This window comes from Hyperolius riggenbachi, chromosome 11 (genome assembly GCF_040937935.1).
Source record: "Hyperolius riggenbachi isolate aHypRig1 chromosome 11, aHypRig1.pri, whole genome shotgun sequence".
Classification (NCBI taxonomy): domain Eukaryota; kingdom Metazoa; phylum Chordata; class Amphibia; order Anura; family Hyperoliidae; genus Hyperolius; species Hyperolius riggenbachi.
The window spans coordinates 2667295-2691728 of NC_090656.1; the positions used below are offsets into that span (position 1 = coordinate 2667295).

Genomic DNA, 24434 nt, shown 5'->3' on the forward strand with positions numbered 1-24434 from the left:
GACCAGTAGCAGAACACCATAGTGAGCAGGAGCCAATGGCCAGGAGACAGGAGCAGTAGCAGAACACCATAGTGAGCAGGAGCCAATGGTCAGGAGACAGGACCAGTAGCAGAACACCATAGTGAGCAGGGGCCAATGGTCAGGAGACAGGAGCAGTAGCAGAACACCATAGTGAGCTGAAGCCAATGGTCAGGAGACAGGAGCAGTAGCAGAACACCATAGTGAGCAGGGGCCAATGGTCAGGAGACAGGAGCAGTAGCAGAACACCATAGTGAGCAGGAGCCAATGGTCAGGAGTCAGGACCAGTAGCAGAACACCATAGTGAGCAGGAGCCAATGGCCAGGAGACAGGAGCAGTAGCAGAACACCATAGTGAGCAGGAGCCAATGGTCAGGAGACAGGACCAGTAGCAGAACACCATAGTGAGCAGGGGCCAATGGTCAGGAGACAGGAGCAGTAGCAGAACACCATAGTGAGCTGGAGCCAATGGTCAGGAGACAGGACCAGTAGCAGAACACCATAGTGAGCAGGGGCCAATGGTCAGGAGACAGGAGCAGTAGCAGAACACCATAGTGAGCAGGGCCAATGGTCAGGAGACAGGAGCATTAGCAGAACACCATAGTGAGCAGGGGCCAATGGTCAGGAGCAGTAGCAGAACACCATAGTGAGCAGGGGCCAATGGTCAGGAGACAGGAGCATTAGCAGAACACCATAGTGAGCAGGGGCCAATGGTCAGGAGACAGGACCAGTAGCAGAACACCATAGTGAGCAGGAGCCAATGGTCATGAGACAGGAGCAGTAGCAGAACACTATAGTGAGCAGGGGCCAATGGTCAGGAGACAGGAGCAGTAGCAGAACACCATAGTGAGCAGGGGCCAATGGTCAGGAGACAGGAGCAGTAGCAGAACACCATAGTGAGCAGGGGCCAATGGTCAGGAGACAGGAGCAGTAGCAGAACACCATAGTGAGCAGGGGCCAATGGCCAGGAGACAGGAGCAGTAGCAGAACACCATAGTGAGCAGGGCCAATGGTCAGGAGACAGGAGCATTAGCAGAACACCATAGTGAGCAGGGCCAATGGTCAGGAGACATGACCAGTAGCAGAACACCATAGTGAGCAGGGGCCAATGGTCAGGAGACAGGAGCTATAGCAGAACACCATAGTGAGCAGGGGCCAATGGTCAGGAGACAGGAGCAGTAGCAGAACACCATAGTGAGCAGGAGCCAATGGTCAGGAGACAGGAGCAGTAGCGGTACACCATAGTGAGCAGGGGCCAATGGTCAGGAGACAGGAGCAGTAGCAGAACACCATAGTGAGGAGGGGCCAATGGTCAGGAGACAGGACCAGTAGCAGAACACCATAGTGAGCAGGAGCCAATGGTCAGGAGACAGGAGCAGTAGCAGAACACCATAGTGAGCTGGAGCCAATGGTCAGGAGACAGGAGCAGTAGCAGAACACCATAGTGAGCAGGAGCCAATGGTCAGGAGACAGGAGCAGTAGCAGAACACCATAGTGAGCAGGGGCCAATGGTCAGGAGACAGGAGCAGTAGCAGAACATCATAGTGAGCAGGGCCAATGGTCAGGAGACAGGAGCTATAGCAGAACACCATAGTGAGCAGGGGCCAATGGTCAGGAGACAGGACCAGTAGCAGAACACTATAGTGAGCAGGGGCCAATGGTCAGGAGACAGGACCAGTAGCGGAACACCATAGTGAGCAGGAGCCAATGGTCAGGAGACAGGAGCAGTAGCAGAACACCATAGTGAGCAGGGGCCAATGGTCAGGAGACAGGAGCAGTAGCAGAACACCATAGTGAGCAGGAGCCAATGGTCAGGAGACAGGACCAGTAGCAGAACACCATAGTGAGCAGGGGCCAATGGTCAGGAGACAGGACCAGTAGCAGAACACCATAGTGAGCAGGGGCCAATGGTCAGGAGACAGGACCAGTAGCAGAACACCATAGGGAGCAGGGGCCAATGGTCAGGAGACAGGAGCTATAGCAGAACACCATAGTGAGCAGGGGCCAATGGTCAGGAGACAGGACCAGTAGCAGAACACCATAGTGAGCAGGGGCCAATGGTCAGGAGACAGGAGCAGTAGCAGAACACCATAGTGAGCAGGAGCCAATGGTCAGGAGACAGGAGCTATAGCAGAACACCATAGTGAGCAGGGGCCAATGGTCAGGAGACAGGACCAGTAGCAGAACACCATAGTGAGCAGGGGCCAATGGTCAGGAGACAGGACCAGTAGCAGAACATCATAGTGAGCAGGGCCAATGGTCAGGAGACAGGAGCTATAGCAGAACACCATAGTGAGCAGGGGCCAATGGTCAGGAGACAGGACCAGTAGCAGAACACCATAGTGAGCAGGGGCCAATGGTCAGGAGACAGGAGCAGTAGCAGAACACCATAGTGAGCAGGGGCCAGTGGTCAGGAGACAGGACCAGTAGCAGAACACCATAGTGAGCAGGGGCCAATGGTCAGGAGACAGGAGTAGTAGCAGAACACCATAGTGAGCAGGGGCCAGTGGTCAGGAGACAGGACCAGTAGCAGAACACCATAGTGAGCAGGGGCAAATGGTCAGGAGACAGGAGCAGTAGCAGAACACCATAGTGAGCAGGGGCCAATGGTAAGGAGACAGGACCAGTAGCAGAACACCATAGTGAGCAGGAGCCAATGGTCAGGAGACAGGACCAGTAGCAGAACACCATAGTGAGCAGGGGCCAGTGGTCAGGAGACAGGACCAGTAGCAGAACACCATAGTGAGCAGGAGCCAATGGTCAGGAGACAGGAGCAGTAGCAGAACACCATGGTGAGCAGGGAAATCATTAGCAGGAAACTGTATCTACTGGCTGCCCCTGGTACAGTAACTCAGTGGAGTCGATGTATCAAACACAGAGCAAAGAGAACTGGGACAAATCTTGAGGAAAACAGGTGCAGAGGTGGAGCAGTTCCTCAGACTGGCCAATCAGAACCTTTTCTCTGGACGTATCCAGAAGTTCTGCACTGAAGTTTCGCAGGTATGTGGAGCCGATCCAAAAATCACGCGACTTCTCAGTTTATGAAACCTCCGACTCCGGGTACCCAAAATGGCTCTGACTCCTCAATCCGACTCCACAGCCCTGGAAGTTTGCAACAGAGCTGCTTTAAAGTAGATTTTTGCTTCCTAAAACTGTTTTTCTGTTAGGATTCTTATGTTCCTCTGCGTGTCTTGCATGATGTGACCAGTACCGTGTACAGTACAAGCACACACTGACCGCAAGCTTTCTTCCACACAGTTCGGAGGGGAGGACCCCAAACGCCTGGCTGTCTATGAAGAGTATGGACGCAACATCCCCGGCTTCCTACCTACCAGTGACTCCGCCCATGCCTCGGGATTCCTGATCCCTGTACGTAGCTTTATGTGCACACTGATTTCATGATGCATTATTAGACTGTAAGGCCTTTTGGCCAGGGCGCATCACCCCTGTGTAATGTGTGCACATACCTCCCACCCCTGTGTAATGTGTGTACCCCTCCCACCCCTGTGTAATGTGTGCACATACCTCCCACCCCTGTGTAATGTGTGCACATACCTCCCACCACTGTGTAATGTGTGCACATACCTCCCAACCCTGTGTAATGTGTGTACATACCTCCCACCCCTGTGTAATGCTGTGTAATGTGTGTACATACCTCCCACCCCTGTGTAATGTGTGTACATACCTCCCACCCCTGTGTAATGTGTGTACATACCTCCCACCCCTGTGTAATGTGTGTACATACCTCCCACCTCTGTGTAATGTGTGTACATACTTCCCACCCCTGTGTAATGTGTGTACATACCTCCCACCCCTGTGTAATGTGTGTACATACCTCCCACCCCTGTGTAATGTGTGTACATATCTCCCACCCCTGTGTAATGTGTGTACATACCTCCCACCCCTGTGTAATGTGTGTGCATACCTCCCACCCCTGTGTAATGTGTGTACATACCCCCCGCCCCTGTGTAATGTTGTGTAATGTGTGTACATACCTCCCACCCCTGTGTAATGCTGTGTAATGTGTGTACATACCTCCCACCCCTGTGTAATGTGTGTACATACCTCCCACCCCTGTGTAATGTGTGTACATACCTCCCACCTCTGTGTAATGTGTGTACATACCTCCCACCCCTGTGTAATGTGTGTACATACCTCCCACCCCTGTGTAATGTGTGTACATACCTCCCACCCCTGTGTAATGTGTGTACATACCTCCCACCCCTGTGTAATGCTGTGTAATGTGTGTACATATCTCCCACCCCTGTGTAATGCTGTGTAATGTGTGTACATACCTCCCACCCCTGTGTAATGTGTATGCATACCTCCCACCCCTGTGTAATGTGTGTACATACCCCCCGCCCCTGTGTAAAGCTGTGTAATGTGTGTACATACCTCCCACCCCTGTGTAATGCTGTGTAATGTGTGTACATACCTCCCACCCCTGTGTAATGTGTGTACATACCTCCCACCCCTGTGTAATGTGTGTACATACCTCCCACCTCTGTGTAATGTGTGTACATACCTCCCACCCCTGTGTAATGTGTGTACATACCTCCCACCCCTGTGTAATGTGTGTACATACCTCCCACCCCTGTGTAATGTGTGTACATACCTCCCACCCCTGTGTAATGCTGTGTAATGTGTGTACATACCTCCCACCCCTGTGTAATGCTGTGTAATGTGTGTACATACCTCCCACCCCTGTGTAATGCTGTGTAATGTGTGTACATACCTCCCACCCCTGTGTAATGCTGTGTAATGTGTGTACATACCTCCCACCCCTGTGTAATGCTGTGTAATGTGTGTACATACCTCCCACCCCTGTGTAATGTGTGTACATACCTCCCACCCCTGTGTAATGTGTGTACATACCTCCCACCCCTGTGTAATGTGTGTACATATCTCCCACCCCTGTGTAATGTGTGTACATACCTCCCACCAATGTGTAATGCTGTGTAATGTGTGTACATACCTCCCACCTCTGTGTAATGTGTGTACATATCTCCCACCCCTGTGTAATGTGTGTACATATCTCCCACCCCTGTGTAATGCTGTGTAATGTGTGTACATACCTCACACCCCTGTGTAATGCTGTGTAATGTGTGTGCATACCCCCCCCCACCCCTTTGTAATGCTGTGTAATGTGTGTACATACCTCCCACCTCTGTGTAATGTGTGTACATATCTCCCACCCCTGTGTAATGCTGTGTAATGTGTGTACATACCTCCCACCCCTGTGTAATGTGTGTGCATACCCCCCCACCCCTTTGTAATGATGTGTAATGTGTGTACATACCTCCCACCTCTGTGTAATGTGTGTACATATCTCCCACCCCTGTGTAATGCTGTGTGATGTGTGTACATATCTCCCACCCCTGTGTAATGCTGTGTAATGTGTGTACATACCTCCCACCCCTGTGTAATGTGTGTACATACCTCCCACCCCTGTGTGATGCTGTGTAATGTGTGTACATACCTCCCACCCCTGTGTAATGCTGTGTAATGTGTGTACATACCTCCCACCCCTGTGTAATGTGTGTAATGTGTGTGCATACCCCCCACCCCTGTGTAATGTGTGTACATACCTCCCACCCCTGTGTAATGTGTGTACATACCTCCCACCTCTGTGTAATGCTGTGTAATGTGTGTGCATACCTCCCACCCCTGTGTAATGCTGTGTAATGTGTGTACATACCTCCCACCTCTGTGTAATGTGTGTACATATCTCCCACCCCTGTGTAATGCTGTGTAATGTGTGTACATACCTCCCACCCCTGTGTAATGCTGTGTAATGTGTGTGCATACCCCCCCACCCCTTTGTAATGCTGTGTAATGTGTGTACATACCTCCCACCCCTGTGTAATGCTGTGTAATGTGTGTACATACCTCCCACCCCTGTGTAATGTGTGTACATACCTCCCACCCCTGTGTAATGCTGTGTAATGTGTGTGCCCCTCCCACCCCTGTGTAATGCTGTGTAATGTGTGTACATACCTCCCACCCCTGTGTAATGCTGTGTAATGTGTGTACATACCTCCCACCCCTGTGTAATGTGTGTACATACCTCCCACCCCTGTGTAATGTGTGTACATACCTCCCACCTCTGTGTAATGTGTGTACATACCTCCCACCCCTGTGTAATGTGTGTACATACCTCCCACCCCTGTGTAATGTGTGTACATACCTCCCACCCCTGTGTAATGTGTGTACATACCTCCCACCCCTGTGTAATGCTGTGTAATGTGTGTACATATCTCCCACCCCTGTGTAATGCTGTGTAATGTGTGTACATACCTCCCACCCCTGTGTAATGTGTGTGCATACCTCCCACCCCTGTGTAATGTGTGTACATACCCCCCGCCCCTGTGTAATGCTGTGTAATGTGTGTACATACCTCCCACCCCTGTGTAATGCTGTGTAATGTGTGTACATACCTCCCACCCCTGTGTAATGTGTGTACATACCTCCCACCCCTGTGTAATGTGTGTACATACCTCCCACCTCTGTGTAATGTGTGTACATACCTCCCACCCCTGTGTAATGTGTGTACATACCTCCCACCCCTGTGTAATGTGTGTACATACCTCCCACCCCTGTGTAATGTGTGTACATACCTCCCACCCCTGTGTAATGCTGTGTAATGTGTGTACATACCTCCCACCCCTGTGTAATGCTGTGTAATGTGTGTACATACCTCCCACCCCTGTGTAATGTGTGTACATACCTCCCACCCCTGTGTAATGTGTGTATATACCTCCCACCCCTGTGTAATGTGTGTACATACCTCCCACCACTGTGTAATGCTGTGTAATGTGTGTACATACCTCCCACCTCTGTGTAATGTGTGTACATATCTCCCACCCCTGTGTAATGTGTGTACATATCTCCCACCCCTGTGTAATGCTGTGTAATGTGTGTACATACCTCACACCCCTGTGTAATGCTGTGTAATGTGTGTGCATACCCCCCCACCCCTTTGTAATGCTGTGTAATGTGTGTACATACCTCCCACCTCTGTGTAATGTGTGTACATATCTCCCACCCCTGTGTAATGCTGTGTAATGTGTGTACATACCTCCCACCCCTGTGTAATGTGTGTGCATACCCCCCCACCCCTTTGTAATGATGTGTAATGTGTGTACATACCTCCCACCTCTGTGTAATGTGTGTACATATCTCCCACCCCTGTGTAATGCTGTGTAATGTGTGTACATATCTCCCACCCCTGTGTAATGCTGTGTAATGTGTGTACATACCTCCCACCCCTGTGTAATGTGTGTACATACCTCCCACCCCTGTGTGATGCTGTGTAATGTGTGTACATACCTCCCACCCCTGTGTAATGCTGTGTAATGTGTGTACATACCTCCCACCCCTGTGTAATGTGTGTGCATACCCCCCACCCCTGTGTAATGTGTGTACATACCTCCCACCCCTGTGTAATGTGTGTACATACCTCCCACCTCTGTGTAATGCTGTGTAATGTGTGTGCATACCTCCCACCCCTGTGTAATGCTGTGTAATGTGTGTACATACCTCCCACCTCTGTGTAATGTGTGTACATATCTCCCACCCCTGTGTAATGCTGTGTAATGTGTGTACATACCTCCCACCCCTGTGTAATGCTGTGTAATGTGTGTGCATACTCCCCCACCCCTTTGTAATGCTGTGTAATGTGTGTACATACCTCCCACCCCTGTGTAATGCTGTGTAATGTGTGTACATACCTCCCACCCCTGTGTAATGTGTGTACATACCTCCCACCCCTGTGTAATGCTGTGTAATGTGTGTGCCCCTCCCACCCCTGTGTAATGCTGTGTAATGTGTGTACATAACTCCCACCCCTGTGTAATGTGTGTACATACCTCCCACCTCTGTGTAATGCTGTGTAATGTGTGTACATACCTCCCACCCCTGTGTAATGTGTGTACATACCTCCCACCCCTGTGTAATGCTGTGTAATGTGTGTACATACCTCCCACCTCTGTGTAATGCTGTGTAATGTGTGTACATACCTCCTACCCCTGTGTAATGCTGTGTAATGTGTGTGCCCCTCCCACCCCTGTGTAATGTGTGTACAGACCTCCCACCCCTGTGTAATGCTGTGTAATGTGTGTACATACCTCCCACCCCTGTGTAATGCTGTGTAATGTGTGTACATACCTCACACCCCTGTGTAATGCTGTGTAATGTGTGTACATACCTCCCACCCCTGTGTAATGCTGTGTAATGTGTGTACATACCACCCACCCCTGTGTAATGCTGTGTAATGTGTGTACATACCTCCCACCCCTGTGTAATGCTGTGTAATGTGTGTGCATACATCCCACCCCTGTGTAATGCTGTGTAATGTGTGTACATACCTCCCACCCCTGTGTAATGCTGTGTAATGTGTGTACATACCTCCCACCCCTGTGTAATGCTGTGTAATGTGTGTACATACCTCCCACCCCTGTGTAATGCTGTGTAATGTGTGTACATACCTCCCACCTCTGTGTAATGCTGTGTAATGTGTGTGCATACCTCCCACCCCTGTGTAATGTGTGTACATACCTCCCACCCCTGTGTGATGCTGTGTAATGTGTGTACACACCTCCCACCCCTGTGTAATGTGTGTAATGTGTGTGCATACCCCCCACCCCTGTGTAATGTGTGTACATACCTCCCACCCCTGTGTAATGTGTGTAATGTGTGTACATACCTCCCACCTCTGTGTAATGCTGTGTAATGTGTGTGCATACCTCCCACCCCTGTGTAATGTTGTGTAATGTGTGTACATACCTCCCACCCCTGTGTAATGTGTGTACATACCTCCCACCCCTGTGTAATGCGGTGTAATGTGTGTACATACCTCCCACCCCTGTGTAATGTGTGTACATACCTCCCACCTCTGTGTAATGCTGTGTAATGTGTGTGCATACCTCCCACCCCTGTGTAATGTGTGTGCATACCTCCCACCCCTGTGTAATGTGTGTACATACCTCCCACCCCTGTGTAATGCTGTGTAATGTGTGTACATACCTCCCACCTCTGTGTAATGCTGTGTAATGTGTGTACATACCTCCCACCCCTGTGTAATGCTGTGTAATGTATGTGCCCCTCCCACCCCTGTGTAATGTGTGTGCATACCTCCCACCCCTGTGTAATGCTGTGTAATGTGTGTACATACCTCCCATCCTTGTGTAATGCTGTGTAGTGTGTGTACAGACCTCCCACCCCTGTGTAATGCTGTGTAATGTGTGTACATACCTCCCACCTCTGTGTAATGCTGTGTAATGTGTGTACATACCTCCCACCCCTGTGTAATGTGTGTACATACCTCCCACCCCTGTGTGATGCTGTGTAATGTGTGTACATCCCTCCCACCCCTGTGTAATGTGTGTACACACCTCCCACCCCTGTGTAATGTGTGTGCATACCCCCCACCCCTGTGTAATGTGTGTACATACCTCCCACCCCTGTGTAATGTGTGTACATACCTCCCACCTCTGTGTAATGCTGTGTAATTTGTGTACATACCTCCCACCCCTGTGTAATGTGTGTAATGTGTGTGCATACCTCCCACCCCTGTGTAATGTGTGTACATACCTCCCACCCCTGTGTAATGCTGTGTAATGTGTGTACATACCTCCCACCCCTGTGTAATGCTGTGTAATGTGTGTGCATACCTCCCACTCCTGTGTAATGTGTGTACATACCTCCCACCCCTGTGTAATGCTGTGTAATGTGTGTACATACCTCCCACCCCTGTGTAATGTGTGTACAGACCTCCCACCCCTGTGTAATGCTGTGTAATGTGTGTGCATACCTCCCACTCCTGTGTAATGTGTGTACATACCTCCCACCACTGTGTAATGCGGTGTAATGTGTGTACATACCTCCCACCTCTGTGTAATGCTGTGTAATGTGTGTACATATCTCCCACCTCTGTGTAATGCTGTGTAATGTGTATACATACCTCCCACCCCTGTGTGATGCTGTGTAATGTGTGTACGTACCTCCCACCCCTGTGTAATGCTGTGTAATGTGTGTACACACCTCCCACCCCTGTGTAATGTGTGTGCATACCCCCCACCCCTGTGTAATGTGTGTACATACCTCCCACCCCTGTGTAATGTGTGTAATGTGTGTACATACCTCCCACCTCTGTGTAATGCTGTGTAATTTGTATACATACCTCCCACCCCTGTGTAATGTGTGTAATGTGTGTGCATACCTCCCACCCCTGTGTAATGTGTGTACATACCTCCCACCCCTGTGTAATGCTGTGTAATGTGTGTACATACCTCCCACCCCTGTGTAATGCTGTGTAATGTGTGTGCATACCTCCCACTCCTGTGTAATGTGTGTACATACCTCCCACCCCTGTGTAATGCTGTGTAATGTGTGTACATACCTCCCACCCCTGTGTAATGTGTGTACAGACCTCCCACCCCTGTGTAATGTGTGTGCATACCTCCCACTCCTGTGTAATGTGTGTACATACCTCCCACCACTGTGTAATGCGGTGTAATGTGTGTACATACCTCCCACCTCTTTGTAATGCGTTGTAATGTGTGTACATATCTCCCACCCCTGTGTAATGTGTGTACATACCTCACACCCCTGTGTAATGCTGTGTAATGTGTGTGCTTACCCCCCCACCCCTTTGTAATGCTGTGTAATGTGTGTACATACCTCCCACCCCTGTGCAATGCTGTGTAATGTGTGTACATACCTCCCACCTCTGTGTAATGCTGTGTAATGTGTGTGCATACCTCCCACCTCTGTGTAATGCTGTGTAATGTGTGTACATACCTCCCACCTCTGTGTAATGCTGTGTAATGTGTGTGCATACCTCCCACCCCTGTGTAATGTGTGTACATACCTCCCACCCCTGTGTAATGCTGTGTAATGTGTGTACATACCTCCCACCTCTGTGTAATGCTGTGTAATGTGTGTACATACCTCCCACCCCTGTGTAATGTGTGTACATACCCCCACCCCTGTGTAATGTGTGTGCATACCTCCCACCCCTGTGTAATGTGTGTGCCCCTCCCACCCCTGTGTAATGTGTGTGCATACCTCCCACCCCTGTGTAATGTGTGTGCATACCTCCCACCCCTGTGTAATGTGTGTACATACCTCCCACCCCTGTGTAATGCTGTGTAATGTGTGTACATACCTCCCACCCCTGTGAAATGCTGTGTAATGTGTGTGCATACCTCCGACCCCTGTGTAATGTGTGTACATACCTCCCACCCCTGTGTAATGTGTGTGCATACCTCCCACCCCTGTGTAATGTGTGTACAGACCTCCCACCCTTGTGTAATGCTGTGTAATGTGTGTACATACCTCCCACCTCTGTGTAATGCTGTGCAATGTGTGTACATACCTCCCACCCCTGTGTAATGTGTGTAATGTGTGTGCATACCTCCCACCCCTGTGTAATGTGTGTACATACCTCCCACCCCTGTGTAATGTGTGTACATACCTCCCACCCCTGTGTAATGCTGTGTAATGTGTGTGCATACCTCCCACTCCTGTGTAATGTGTGTACATACCTCCCACCCCTGTGTAATGCTGTGTAATGTGTGTACATACCTCCCACCCCTGTGTAATGTGTGTACAGACCTCCCACCCCTGTGTAATGCTGTGTAATGTGTGTGCATACCTCCCACTCCTGTGTAATGTGTGTACATACCTCCCACCACTGTGTAATGCGGTGTAATGTGTGTACATACCTCCCACCTCTGTGTAATGCTGTGTAATGTGTGTACATATCTCCCACCTCTGTGTAATGCTGTGTAATGTGTGTACATACCTCCCACCCCTGTGTAATGTGTGTACATACCTCCCACCCCTGTGAGATGCTGTGTAATGTGTGTACATACCTCCCACCCCTGTGTAATGCTGTGTAATGTGTGTACACACCTCCCACCCCTGTGTAATGTGTGTGCATACCCCCCACCCCTGTGTAATGTGTGTACATACCTCCCACCCCTGTGTAATGTGTGTAATGTGTGTACATACCTCCCACCTCTGTGTAATGCTGTGTAATTTGTGTACATACCTCCCACCCCTGTGTAATGTGTGTAATGTGTGTGCATACCTCCCACCCCTGTGTAATGTGTGTACATACCTCCCACCCCTGTGTAATGCTGTGTAATGTGTGTACATACCTCCCACCCCGGTGTAATGCTGTGTAATGTGTGTGCATACCTCCCACTCCTGTGTAATGTGTGTACATACCTCCCACCCCTGTGTAATGCTGTGTAATGTGTGTACATACCTCCCACCCCTGTGTAATGTGTGTACAGACCTCCCACCCCTGTGTAATGCTGTGTAATGTGTGTGCATACCTCCCACTCCTGTGTAATGTGTGTACATACCTCCCACCACTGTGTAATGCGGTGTAATGTGTGTACATACCTCCCACCTCTGTGTAATGCTGTGTAATGTGTGTACATATCTCCCACCCCTGTGTAATGTGTGTACATACCTCCCACCTCTGTGTAATGCTGTGTAATGTGTGTGCATACCTCCCACCCCTGTGTAATGTGTGTACATACCTCCCACCCCTGTGTAATGCTGTGTAATGTGTGTACATACCTCCCACCTCTGTGTAATGCTGTGTAATGTGTGTACATACCTCCCACCCCTGTGTAATGTGTGTACATACCCCCACCCCTGTGTAATGTGTGTGCATACCTCCCACCCCTGTGTAATGTGTGTGCCCCTCCCACCCCTGTGTAATGTGTGTGCATACCTCCCACCCCTGTGTAATGTGTGTGCATACCTCCCACCCCTGTGTAATGTGTGTACATACCTCCCACCCCTGTGTAATGCTGTGTAATGTGTGTACATACCTCCCACCCCTGTGAAATGCTGTGTAATGTGTGTGCATACCTCCGACCCCTGTGTAATGTGTGTACATACCTCCCACCCCTGTGTAATGTGTGTGCATACCTCCCACCCCTGTGTAATGTGTGTACAGACCTCCCACCCTTGTGTAATGCTGTGTAATGTGTGTACATACCTCCCACCTCTGTGTAATGCTGTGCAATGTGTGTACATACCTCCCACCCCTGTGTAATGTGTGTAATGTGTGTGCATACCTCCCACCCCTGTGTAATGTGTGTACATACCTCCCACCCCTGTGTAATGCTGTGTAATGTGTGTACATACCTCCCACCCCTGTGTAATGCTGTGTAATGTGTGTGCATACCTCCCACTCCTGTGTAATGTGTGTACATACCTCCCACCCCTGTGTAATGCTGTGTAATGTGTGTACATACCTCCCACCCCTGTGTAATGTGTGTACAGACCTCCCACCCCTGTGTAATGCTGTGTAATGTGTGTGCATACCTCCCACTCCTGTGTAATGTGTGTACATACCTCCCACCACTGTGTAATGCGGTGTAATGTGTGTACATACCTCCCACCTCTGTGTAATGCTGTGTAATGTGTGTACATATCTCCCACCTCTGTGTAATGCTGTGTAATGTGTGTACATACCTCCCACCCCTGTGTAATGTGTGTACATACCTCCCACCCCTGTGAGATGCTGTGTAATGTGTGTACATACCTCCCACCCCTGTGTAATGCTGTGTAATGTGTGTACACACCTCCCACCCCTGTGTAATGTGTGTGCATACCCCCCACCCCTGTGTAATGTGTGTACATACCTCCCACCCCTGTGTAATGTGTGTAATGTGTGTACATACCTCCCACCTCTGTGTAATGCTGTGTAATTTGTGTACATACCTCCCACCCCTGTGTAATGTGTGTAATGTGTGTGCATACCTCCCACCCCTGTGTAATGTGTGTACATACCTCCCACCCCTGTGTAATGCTGTGTAATGTGTGTACATACCTCCCACCCCGGTGTAATGCTGTGTAATGTGTGTGCATACCTCCCACTCCTGTGTAATGTGTGTACATACCTCCCACCCCTGTGTAATGCTGTGTAATGTGTGTACATACCTCCCACCCCTGTGTAATGTGTGTACAGACCTCCCACCCCTGTGTAATGCTGTGTAATGTGTGTGCATACCTCCCACTCCTGTGTAATGTGTGTACATACCTCCCACCACTGTGTAATGCGGTGTAATGTGTGTACATACCTCCCACCTCTGTGTAATGCTGTGTAATGTGTGTACATATCTCCCACCCCTGTGTAATGTGTGTACATACCTCACACCCCTGTGTAATGCTGTGTAATGTGTGTGCTTACCCCCCCCCACCCCTTTGTAATGCTGTGTAATGTGTGTACATACCTCCCACCCCTGTGTAATGCTGTGTAATGTGTGTACATACCTCCCACCTCTGTGTAATGCTGTGTAATGTGTGTGCATACCTCCCACCTCTGTGTAATGCTGTGTAATGTGTGTACATACCTCCCACCTCTGTGTAATGCTGTGTAATGTGTGTACATACCTCCCACCCCTGTGTAATGCTGTGTAATGTGTGTACATACCTCCCACCTCTGTGTAATGCTGTGTAATGTGTGTACATACCTCCCACCCCTGTGTAATGTGTGTACATACCCCCACCCCTGTGTAATGTGTGTGCATACCTCCCACCCCTGTGTAATGTGTGTGCATACCTCCCACCCCTGTGTAATGTGTGTGCATACCTCCCACCCCTGTGTAATGTGTGTGCATACCTCCCACCCCTGTGTAATGTGTGTACATACCTCCCACCCCTGTGTAATGCTGTGTAATGTGTGTACATACCTCCCACCCCTGTGAAATGCTGTGTAATGTGTGTGCATACCTCCGACCCCTGTGTAATGTGTGTACATACCTCCCACCCCTGTGTAATGTGTGTGCATACCTCCCACCCCTGTGTAATGTGTGTAATGTGTGTACAGACCTCCCACCCTTGTGTAATGTGTGTACAGACCTCCCACCCTTGTGTAATGCTGTGTAATGTGTGTACATACCTCCCACCCCTGTGTAATGTGTGTACATACCTCCCACCCCTGTGTAATGTGTGTACATACCTCCCACCCCTGTGTAATGCTGTGTAATGTGTGTACATACCTCCCACCCCTGTGTAATGCTGTGTAATGTGTGTACATACCTCCCACCCCTGTGTAATGTGTGTACATACCTCCCACCCCTGTGTGATGCTGTGTAATGTGTGTACATACCCCCCACCCCTGTGTAATGCTGTGTAATGTGTGTACATACCTCCCACCCCTGTGTAATGCTGTGTAATGTGTGTACATACCTCCCACCCCTGTGTAATGTGTGTACATACCTCCCTCAGCAGTAATCCACCATTGTCTTGTATTCACTGTTGTATTGTTTTGTATTGTTATTCCCTGTATGCTGTTGTACAGCGCCGCGGAATATGCTGGCGCTATATAAATCAGTAATAATAATAACTTCTGTTCCTTGTTTCAGAATGAAGCCTGCAGCTCTGATGACGTTGCCCAGATTTATGATAAGTGCATAGTTGTCATAGAGAAGAATATGCGCATTAACCCACCCGTGTCGCCAGTGAGCGCCCAAACAGACGTCATGCGCAGTGTGCTGGAACTTGTGGCCGTCATTAGAGATGCCAACACTGCCATGAAATTGTTGCAGAAGGTGAGCAATGAGTGATGTGTATTTATCCTCTGAAACTAGAGTGTTTCCTTGTGTAAGCCAGTCATACATATATACACTAATAGGCATGTTAATAGATGGAACGTTACATGCGATAAAAACATGAAATCTGCCCCCCTGTGCCTCCGCTGTGTCTCTCTGAGCCACCTCTGCCCCTCCCCCCCCCCCCCTGTGCCTCCTCTGTGTCTCTCTGAGCCACCTCTGCCCCCCCTGTGCCTCCGCTGTGTCTCTCTGAGCCACCTCTGCCCCTCCCCCCCCCCTGTGCCTCCTCTGTGTCTCTCTGAGCCACCTCTGCCCCCCCCCTGTGCCTCCGCTGTGTCTCTCTGAGCCACCTCTGCCCCCCCCTGTGCCTCCGCTGTGTCTCTCTGAGCCACCTCTGCCCCTCCCCCCCCCCCCCCCCCCTGTGCCTCCTCTGTGTCTCTCTGAGCCACCTCTGCCCCCCCCTGTGCCTCCTCTGTGTCTCTCTGAGCCACCTCTGCCCCCCCTGTGCCTCCGCTGTGTCTCTCTGAGCCACCTCTGCCCCTCCCCCCCCCCTGTGCCTCCTCTGTGTCTCTCTGAGCCACCTCTGCCCCCCCCTGTGCCTCCGCTGTGTCTCTCTGAGCCACCTCTGCCCCCCCCTGTGCCTCCGCTGTGTCTCTCTGAGCCACCTCTGCCCCCCCCTGTGCCTCCGCTGTGTCTCTCTGAGCCACCTCTGCCCCCCCCTGTGCCTCCTCTGTGTCTCTCTGAGCCACCTCTGCCCCCCCCTGTGCCTCCGCTGTGTCTCTCTGAGCCACCTCTGCCCCCCCCCTGTGCCTCCTCTGTGTCTCTCTGAGCCACCTCTGCCCCCCCCTGTGCCTCCGCTGTGTCTCTCTGAGCCACCTCTGCCCCCCCCCTGTGCCTCCTCTGTGTCTCTCTGAGCCACCTCTGCCCCCCCCTGTGCCTCCGCTGTGTCTCTCTGAGCCACCTCTGCCGCCCATTTTCACATCAGTCATTTTTCATTATTCTGTGCCAAAGAACAATTCTTGGCTGAAAGAAGATCATTCTGTCTGCTATTGAAACTCCTCCCCATCTCATCATTAGGCATCTGAGGTAGCTGGGGAGGAGCTGGGAAGGAGGCCGTATTGACCTGTGGGTACAGAGCGCTTCACCTGACTCCACCCTCTTCCATCTGCTTATGCTGATTACCTCTTTGTGGCCAGCACTGAAGCTACCAATCAGAAGAGTCTCATCATATTCCCATAAAGTTTCTACCTTCTCATTATGTATAAACCCCTTCCTGCACTCTTCCCATTGACTTTATAAAAGGGGAAAATAAAAGAGCACTGACTAGTGGTTTCTTACTACAGGCAGTGCAAGTTGATGTGCACTAAGGGTTAACTGCATTTTTATACAGTAAGCAGGGAGTCACTGCATAGGAATAAGATGTAACTCTGCTGAAGTGTAGCTGCAGTGCCATCCACAAAGAGTTACTCTGTCAGCAGCACAGGGAAGAGGTGGGCGGTACCAAGTGTTGCCTCTCTGCTAGGAAGCTCAGAGAATACCTGACAGGTTCTAACATTTCTTTACTTTGTCCGGAGTTAAAAAAAAAGTGTTTTGCCCGACGTGGGACTGACTCACCGTTTGCTTTGCTTGTGATTGTGTCTTGGCAGGCTGTGGAATGTGTCCTGGATGCCACTAGTTTTGCCTCTGGTGATAAGCTGGTCAGATACTGGGTTTACCATCTACTGGTTTTAAAAGTCCTGCAGAACAGTAAGACTTTAACCTTTAATTGGTGCAACAAACAAATCACCAGGTTTGTACAAATGTGCATCTCCATGTTTGTAAAGCTTATTTCAGAAGAGACGCCACTGATTGTCTTATGTCTGGCAGGTGTCTGATCGAGTGTCAGGCGAAGTACAAATACAACGTGGAACCTGTTGAGCTGTTGATCTGGAACAATATGGTGAACATGCAGCAATACGATGTCTACTTAGCTGGGGTAAGATTCCGGCACCCGCCATGCTTGGCTAAGGACCTTGTGGTTATCTGTCTCGCATGCATGTCTTGTCCAATTCTCCGCACAGTGGTGAAAGCTCCCTCAGCCCACTCCTGATGGAATGTAGAGGCAAGAGTCTAGCTGGAGCAATGCCTAGGACAGTGATGGCTAACCTTGGCACTCCAGCTGTGACAAAACTACAAATCCCATCATGCCTCTGTCTCCCCGGGTTATGCTTAGAGCTGTCAGAGTATTGCAATGCCTCATGGGACTTGTAGTTCCACCACAGCTGGAGTGCCAAGGTTAGCCATCACTGGCCGAGGAGTATGTCGTAGTGCATGAGATGTTAGATAGTAAGAGTGTGTACCAGGAGTTTGGTGGCCTCTTGGGTTGGGTAGGAAGGGGCGTGCTTTGGAAATATTGTGCAGGTGGAAGTGTAGGATCTAGAGCAGGGGTCCCCAATTTTTTTGGTTAAAATGGACTCAAACTAAAAATACAAGATTTCAGAAATAAAATCTATTTTCTAGATTATAATAATAAATAGCAGCCTTTTTTCAGCTGCATGATGACAAATATAAAATATTTTGCATTTATTGGAGGAACCCCTCCCTTCCTTTCATATTGCCGGGACAGAATCCGGCAGACTGGTGGAGGAGATAAAAAACAAAAACACAGGCTGCTACTGATGATGTCACAGGGGAGGTGATCTCAGCTTGTGTGAGATGTCACATAGACCACGCCCCTGTGAGGGAGGGTAGCTGATGACAAACACACCCATGATCTAAAACCTCCTACTAAGCTCAGAAGTAATGGCTGCCACCTGTGTAACCCTAGTTATGAAAAGAGAAGGGTGAAAAGCATGCACTGAAATGCTCATAGGCTAGAAGGAGTGTTTATTTATCTTTGTATGTGTCAGAGTGATGCAACTAAATATTTTGAATTAAAACAATGTTTGGTTTGGGTCCGGTTTAAGGGCCGGGTCAACATACTTCAAACTTAAGGGGCCCATACACCTAACGATTTTCCTGCTGATATACAGCAGATTTGATCACTGTGATCGAATCTGCTGTGAAATCGTTGCACAAACGCTGACAGAACGATCGATTTCCATCCGAAATTAATCGTTCCCGTCGATTCCCGTTGATCCGTCTGTGTGGAAAACATGCAGCTTGTCGCTAGCTGGCTGTTTACCTTTGTGCTGCCAGTCACTATCGCTCCCTGCCTCCTTTATAGCGCAGCTCCCTACCTGCGTCCCTTCCCTCCAATCAGCTTACAGAGGCAGGGAGGGAAGGGTCGCAGGCGGGGAGCGGCGCTATAGAGGAGGCGGGGGAGCGGCAGTGACTGGCAACACAAAGGTAAACAGCCAGCTAGCGACAAGCTGCATGTGGGTAGCACGGGTGGGGTTTTTTTCTGGGGGTCAGCAGAGCGCAGGGGGGGGGGGGGGGGGCGCACACTATACGGACACAGAGGCTGGTCATTGTATGCAGAACCAGCCTCTTTGTCCTAATAGCATTCTTCAAACCCACCTTGGGTTCTATTTAAGGACCACAGTGATTGAAATCTAATTTGGTGGTTACCTGGCTGGCAGGGTGTAGATTTCAATCAGCCGCCGCCACCGCCGCTGCGCGCATCCGCTGTTTTCATCGCCCCCACCAATCTCACGCTGAATCCTCGCCGTGTCCCGTCGCAGCTCACATGCTCTGCCTGTTTCTATGACGGCAGAGCCCGGTGAGCCGGTCAGGAGCCCATTTTTTCGGTTTCCCACCCTGTCTATCAACGTAAGCGGCTCCCATTGGCTTACATTAATAGACACGGTCAGCAGCCAATGAAAGCGGCTCCTGACCGGCTCACAGGAACTCTGCAGTCATAGAGACGGCAGAGTGGGTGGCCCAGGTTCCCGACGTGCGGCAGTGACGGCGATTGTGGTGGGTATGTGCGCCGATTTGTCGTTATTCGGCGGGATTCGGCCGTTTCTGTACCAGCAGTCTCTGGTCCTTAAGGGGGCGGAGACCACTGGTACTTAAGTGGTTAAAGCTCTTGAAGGCCACATGCAGTAGAGCGGTGGGCCGGGTTGGGCATATGTGATCTCCCGGATGGCTCAAGGTAGTAAAAACTGCATTCTGTTCACACAGATGAACCTTGTGCTGTGTGTGAATCTGTGAAGAGTACCTGTCTTTAGGCAGCGGGGCATATGGCCTGCATTATTTAATTCACAGCGCATTTATTTATGAATTTAGATTATATCTGGATGTCATTTCATAAAAAGCTTTTGAAGCATCTTTGTTTTTCCTGTAGTTTATGGAGAGCGGCACAAATTACATGGCAGTGGAGTTCGCGATGCAACTTGTGAAATTCTTCCTCTGGGATACTCGCGATGTGGATCCCGCGAACGAGACGATGTTTCTCCAAACCATCAAAACTTTGCTGCACATCAATGCCAACTTCACGGGCCTGCTCCCCAAAGAGTAAGTTATGGCTGGATGGTGCTAGTCAAACCGGCTAACGTATTTACTATTAGGTAGTATGGCATCACTATCCAGTGTGTACAAAGCTAACCCCCTACTTCAACTTTATAAATATAGTAGTCTACATATCCTTCTAAGAGACGAATTTCACGTTACATACTTTTAATCAACAAAATTGTAATATGCAAATTAGAGGAGTCGGAGAGTCGGAGTCGGTGGAATCCTAAACTGAGGAGTCGGTGGATTTTTGGACCGACTCCACAGCCCTGGGAAAATCGTACCGTGTGTACCCAGCATAATGCTTTCAGGCATAGCCCCTGAACAAGCATGCAGCAGATCAGGTGTTTCTGACATTATTGTCAGATATGACAAGATTAGCCTCATGCTTGTTTCTGGTGTGTGATTCAGACACTACTGCAGCCAAATAGCTCAGCAGGTCTGCCAGGCAACTGGTATTGATTAGAAGGACATAAATATGGCAGCCTCCATATACCTGTCCTTTAAAAGGTGAAGTGTGTTTCCATTAAAAAGAAAGTGCCTCTCGTGTGTATATGTGAAGGATCAGTTAATGTTTCCCAGTAACAATTACTCTCAGTGCTTAAAGAAAACCTGTAACAACAAAAACCTCCCCTGGGGGGTACTCACCTCAGGTGGGGGAAACCTCCGTATCCTATCGAGGCTTCCCCGTCCTCCTCCTTCCCACAGCGGTCTCGCTGCGCCCCTCCGAACAGCGGGGATGTAAATATTTACCTTCCCGACTCCAGCGCAGGCGCAGTATCAGCTCTCCGCTCGGAGATAGGCGGAAATAGCCGATCGCTGTCGGGTCCGCTTTACTGCGCAGGTGTAAGTCTCCTGCAAGTCTCCTGCGCAGTAGAGCGGACCCGACAGAGATCAGCTATTTTCGTCTATTTTCATGCTGAGAGCCGCAACAGCGCCCCCGCTGGAGTCAGGGAAGGTAAATATATCACGCCTTGTCAGGGTTTTCGAGCCAGGATTGCGGGACACTTCGGGGGAGCCAGCGCTGGGCTGCCTGCAGCTACAGGGGAGGGGGAAGCCTCATTGGGACCCTGAGGCTTCCCCCTCCCGAGGTGAGTACCCCCCAGGGGAACTATTGTTTGTTACAGGTTCTCATTAAGATATTGCTGAGCTCCGTCATTCAAGCGGGGAGGTGCGTACATCAGCGCATGCGATCCCCTGCAATCTCCGCCCCCAGGACTTCACGCCAATAGGCGTTACGTGGTCCGGGGGGAGCCACCCTCTTCATACCTATCGGCGTGACGCAGTCGTTAGGTAGTTAAGTAGAGAAATGCTTAGAGCAGATTTGCTTTCACCCCTTAAAGCGGAATATAACCCAGAATTTCTTCTTTGCTCTAATAGATTATTCACAGCATATTATATACAACCAGCATTTTTTTTTTTACTAGAGCATCATTCAAAGGGTTAACACAGGCTTTAGAAGCTTCAATGCCTTCAGAGCTGGCCGCTTCTGAAAGTTAAAGTGGAACTGTAGATCTAAAATAAACACATTGTTTCACTTACCTGGGGCTTCCCCAAGCCCCCAGCAGCCGCCCTGTCCTGCGCCGCTCCTCAACGAGCCTCCGTTTACCCGCCGCCAGCTACTTTCGGTTTCGCCGCTGGGCCACTGCGCCTGTACGGCTCTGGCCACGCGTATCCTTTCTTGGCGTTCCCCGGTATTGCAGAGGGGACCGCGAAGAAAGGATACGCTTGGCCAGAGCCGCGCTGGCATCGACTTACAAGTCAAGGTACGCGACCGAGTGGCAGCCGGGGAACGGAGACTCGGTGAGGAGCGGCGCGGGACAGGACAGCTGCTGAGGGCTTGCAGGAGCCCCAGGTAAGTGAAACGATGTGTTTATTTTAGATCTACAGTTCCGCTTTAAACAATGTAATCTTGTGTTTACTTAAATGTATCAAGTGTGGAATGTGACACATTCTCTGACTGTGCAGGAGCTGCCGGAAAGAGAGAGAGAGTCAAACCATGTCTGCATGAATGAATGAATAAAAGCAGTTATTAACCACTTGCCGACCGCACACTCATACCGTGCGGTGGCAAAGTGGTAGCTGGAGGACCAGCGACTCAGATCTGCGTCGCCAGGTGCCTCCCTAATTAATCAGGAAAGGCCGCTCGCGAGAGCGGCCGTTTCCTGTTAGATCACGGAGCGGGTCTCCGTGAATAGCCTGCTGATTGCGGCTCGCAGACTAAATGTAAACGTAGGAGACATTTGTCTCCTTTGTTTAAATTGTACGGCGCTGCTGCGCAGCAGCGCCGTAAGGCAGATCGGTGGTCCCCGGCCAATCAGCGGCCGGGGATCGCCGCCATGTGACAGGGGACAGCCTGTCACTGGCTGCACAGGACGGATAGCGTCCTGTGCAGCCTGGATCGCCAGGGAGGAGAGGGAGGGGGGAATTTCGCCGCGGAGGGGGGGGCTTTGAGGTGCCCCCCCCCCCCCCGCAACATGCCAGCCAGGAGGAGCGATCAGACCCCCCCTGCACATCATCCCCATAGGGGGGGAAAAAGGGGGACGATCTGATCGCTCTGCGTGCCAGCTGATATGTGCTGGGGGCTGCAGAGCCCACCCAGCACAGATCACAAAAAATAGCGCTGGTCCTTAAGGGGGGATAAAGGCTGGGTCATCAAGTGGTTAATAAAATGCAAAGTCAGCTCATAAAGCAAAAACCTGTATACTTTTGGGAAGCTATAACTTATAAATGAATAATAATACTTATGCACAAATGCAAATATGAACACATGTTTTCATTGAATATTATGTCCGGGTTTTAAACCGCTTTAAGGCCTCTTGCACACTGCACGCGATTCCGATTCAGATTCCGCTTTTTAATCAGTTTTTACATCCGATTCAGATTCCGATTTGCAGTGTGCAGGGAGCAAACTGCAAATCAGAATCTGAATCGGATGTAAAAACTGATTAAAAAGCGGAATCTGAATCTGAATCGCTTGCAGTGTGAAAGAGGCCTAAAGTGCTATAGATTGGAGCCAAGCTCTCGCTGCAGTAAGAGACTTGCTTTCGATTTCTCCCACATTGTATGCAGTTTGAATTTTCAGTTTTGCCTGTTGAATTACTGGCCCTTCTGATTCCCTCGCTGTTACCCTCTCAGGCTTCCACAGCTCATCAGTGCACTGCCCTCTAGCATTCAGACTATGATCAAGCGTGACCAAGGAGGGACAGATTACATTGCGAGTTCTGACCTATCCAGATCATCGGAGCACAGTAAGAACTCAGGATTTCAGAAGAAGGCAATCCACTTGCTGAAATTGTGGTTTGCACTTTATCTCTCTGGGACTGTTGAGCGGGACAGCAGCAAGGCCTTCTCGGGATTTGTTCGGCAGGTGAGTGCCTATCCTTACTTTACAGTGCTGTTGAGTTCTGTAGGCCTGGGCTTTTCAACCCTGTTCTCAAGTACCACCAACAGCGCATATTTTGTGGAAATCCACACAGGCAGTTAATCAGCTCTGCTGAGACACTAATTACCTCTGCTGTGAATGTTTGTGGTTTTCTGCAAAACATGTACTGTTGGTGATACTTGAGGACAGGGTTGAAAAGCCTTGCTGTAGACAACCTGTCTCAGATGTATCATACTAGTAAAAAGCAAGATATACAGGCGCTATAATCATACAGACGAGTGATTAAACGTACAAACTGCTGGAGGTCACCAATCCACAGTGGTCACGAAAAAGAAGCCATCAAATCCCCAGCGCTGCATTAAATTTGAAATTTATGTGAAAGCATAAAGTAAAAAACAACTTACATCGCGTTTTCTTGCACAGAAGATCTAATGCATTTTTGTGCATATCAGCACACGAAAGTGCTCAGTAACGTTACACAACAATTGCCCGCTCTCCAAACCGACCTGGTTTCGGCCTTCTGCCATTGTCAAAGGCCAAAACCTGATCGGGTGTGGAAGGCTGATTCCATCTTTTATCTCTGTGGTGACGGCCGCTTTTGTGTGTTATGTTTGAGCGCTGGTGGCTACAGGAAACATCTTTATAAAGTGTGGGAAATCTTTATGTTTGATGGAGCGGTGATGATGTATAATACTGTTGAGTAGAAGACAACCTCCGCATGTGTATCTCCTCTCTGCTGCAATTAGATGCACCAAGATGGACTTCTGAAGACTGATGAACTCATCACACAATTCTTCCGCCTGGGAGTAGAGATGTGTGTGAAGATCAGTTACAGGGTACAGGCCAGAGAGCAACACAGTCCTCCTGAGAACAACGCCGCCACCCAGGGAAAGGTCTTCCATATCCTTGATGGTTTTGTAAGGCTGGTAGCACTGTTAGTCAAACAATGTGGAGAAGCCACCAACATTGTGATGAAAATCAATCTTCTAAATAAAGTAAGGCTGCCTCCTGGATTCT

General features: G+C 49.9%; 1 protein-coding gene across 1 annotated transcript in view; it reads left to right on the forward strand.

The window, feature by feature from the left end:
• The window catches only part of LOC137537773 (CCR4-NOT transcription complex subunit 1-like), a 96958-nt gene that overhangs the window by 44363 nt on the left and 28161 nt on the right, over positions 1-24434 (forward strand). Inside the window, exons 12-18 of the mRNA XM_068259735.1 lie at positions 3276-3386; positions 15413-15598; positions 17245-17387; positions 17465-17573; positions 19866-20035; positions 23171-23402; positions 24164-24412. Coding sequence (XP_068115836.1) covers positions 3276-3386; positions 15413-15598; positions 17245-17387; positions 17465-17573; positions 19866-20035; positions 23171-23402; positions 24164-24412 — 1200 coding nt within the window. The remainder of the gene's footprint in view (positions 1-3275; positions 3387-15412; positions 15599-17244; positions 17388-17464; positions 17574-19865; positions 20036-23170; positions 23403-24163; positions 24413-24434) is intronic.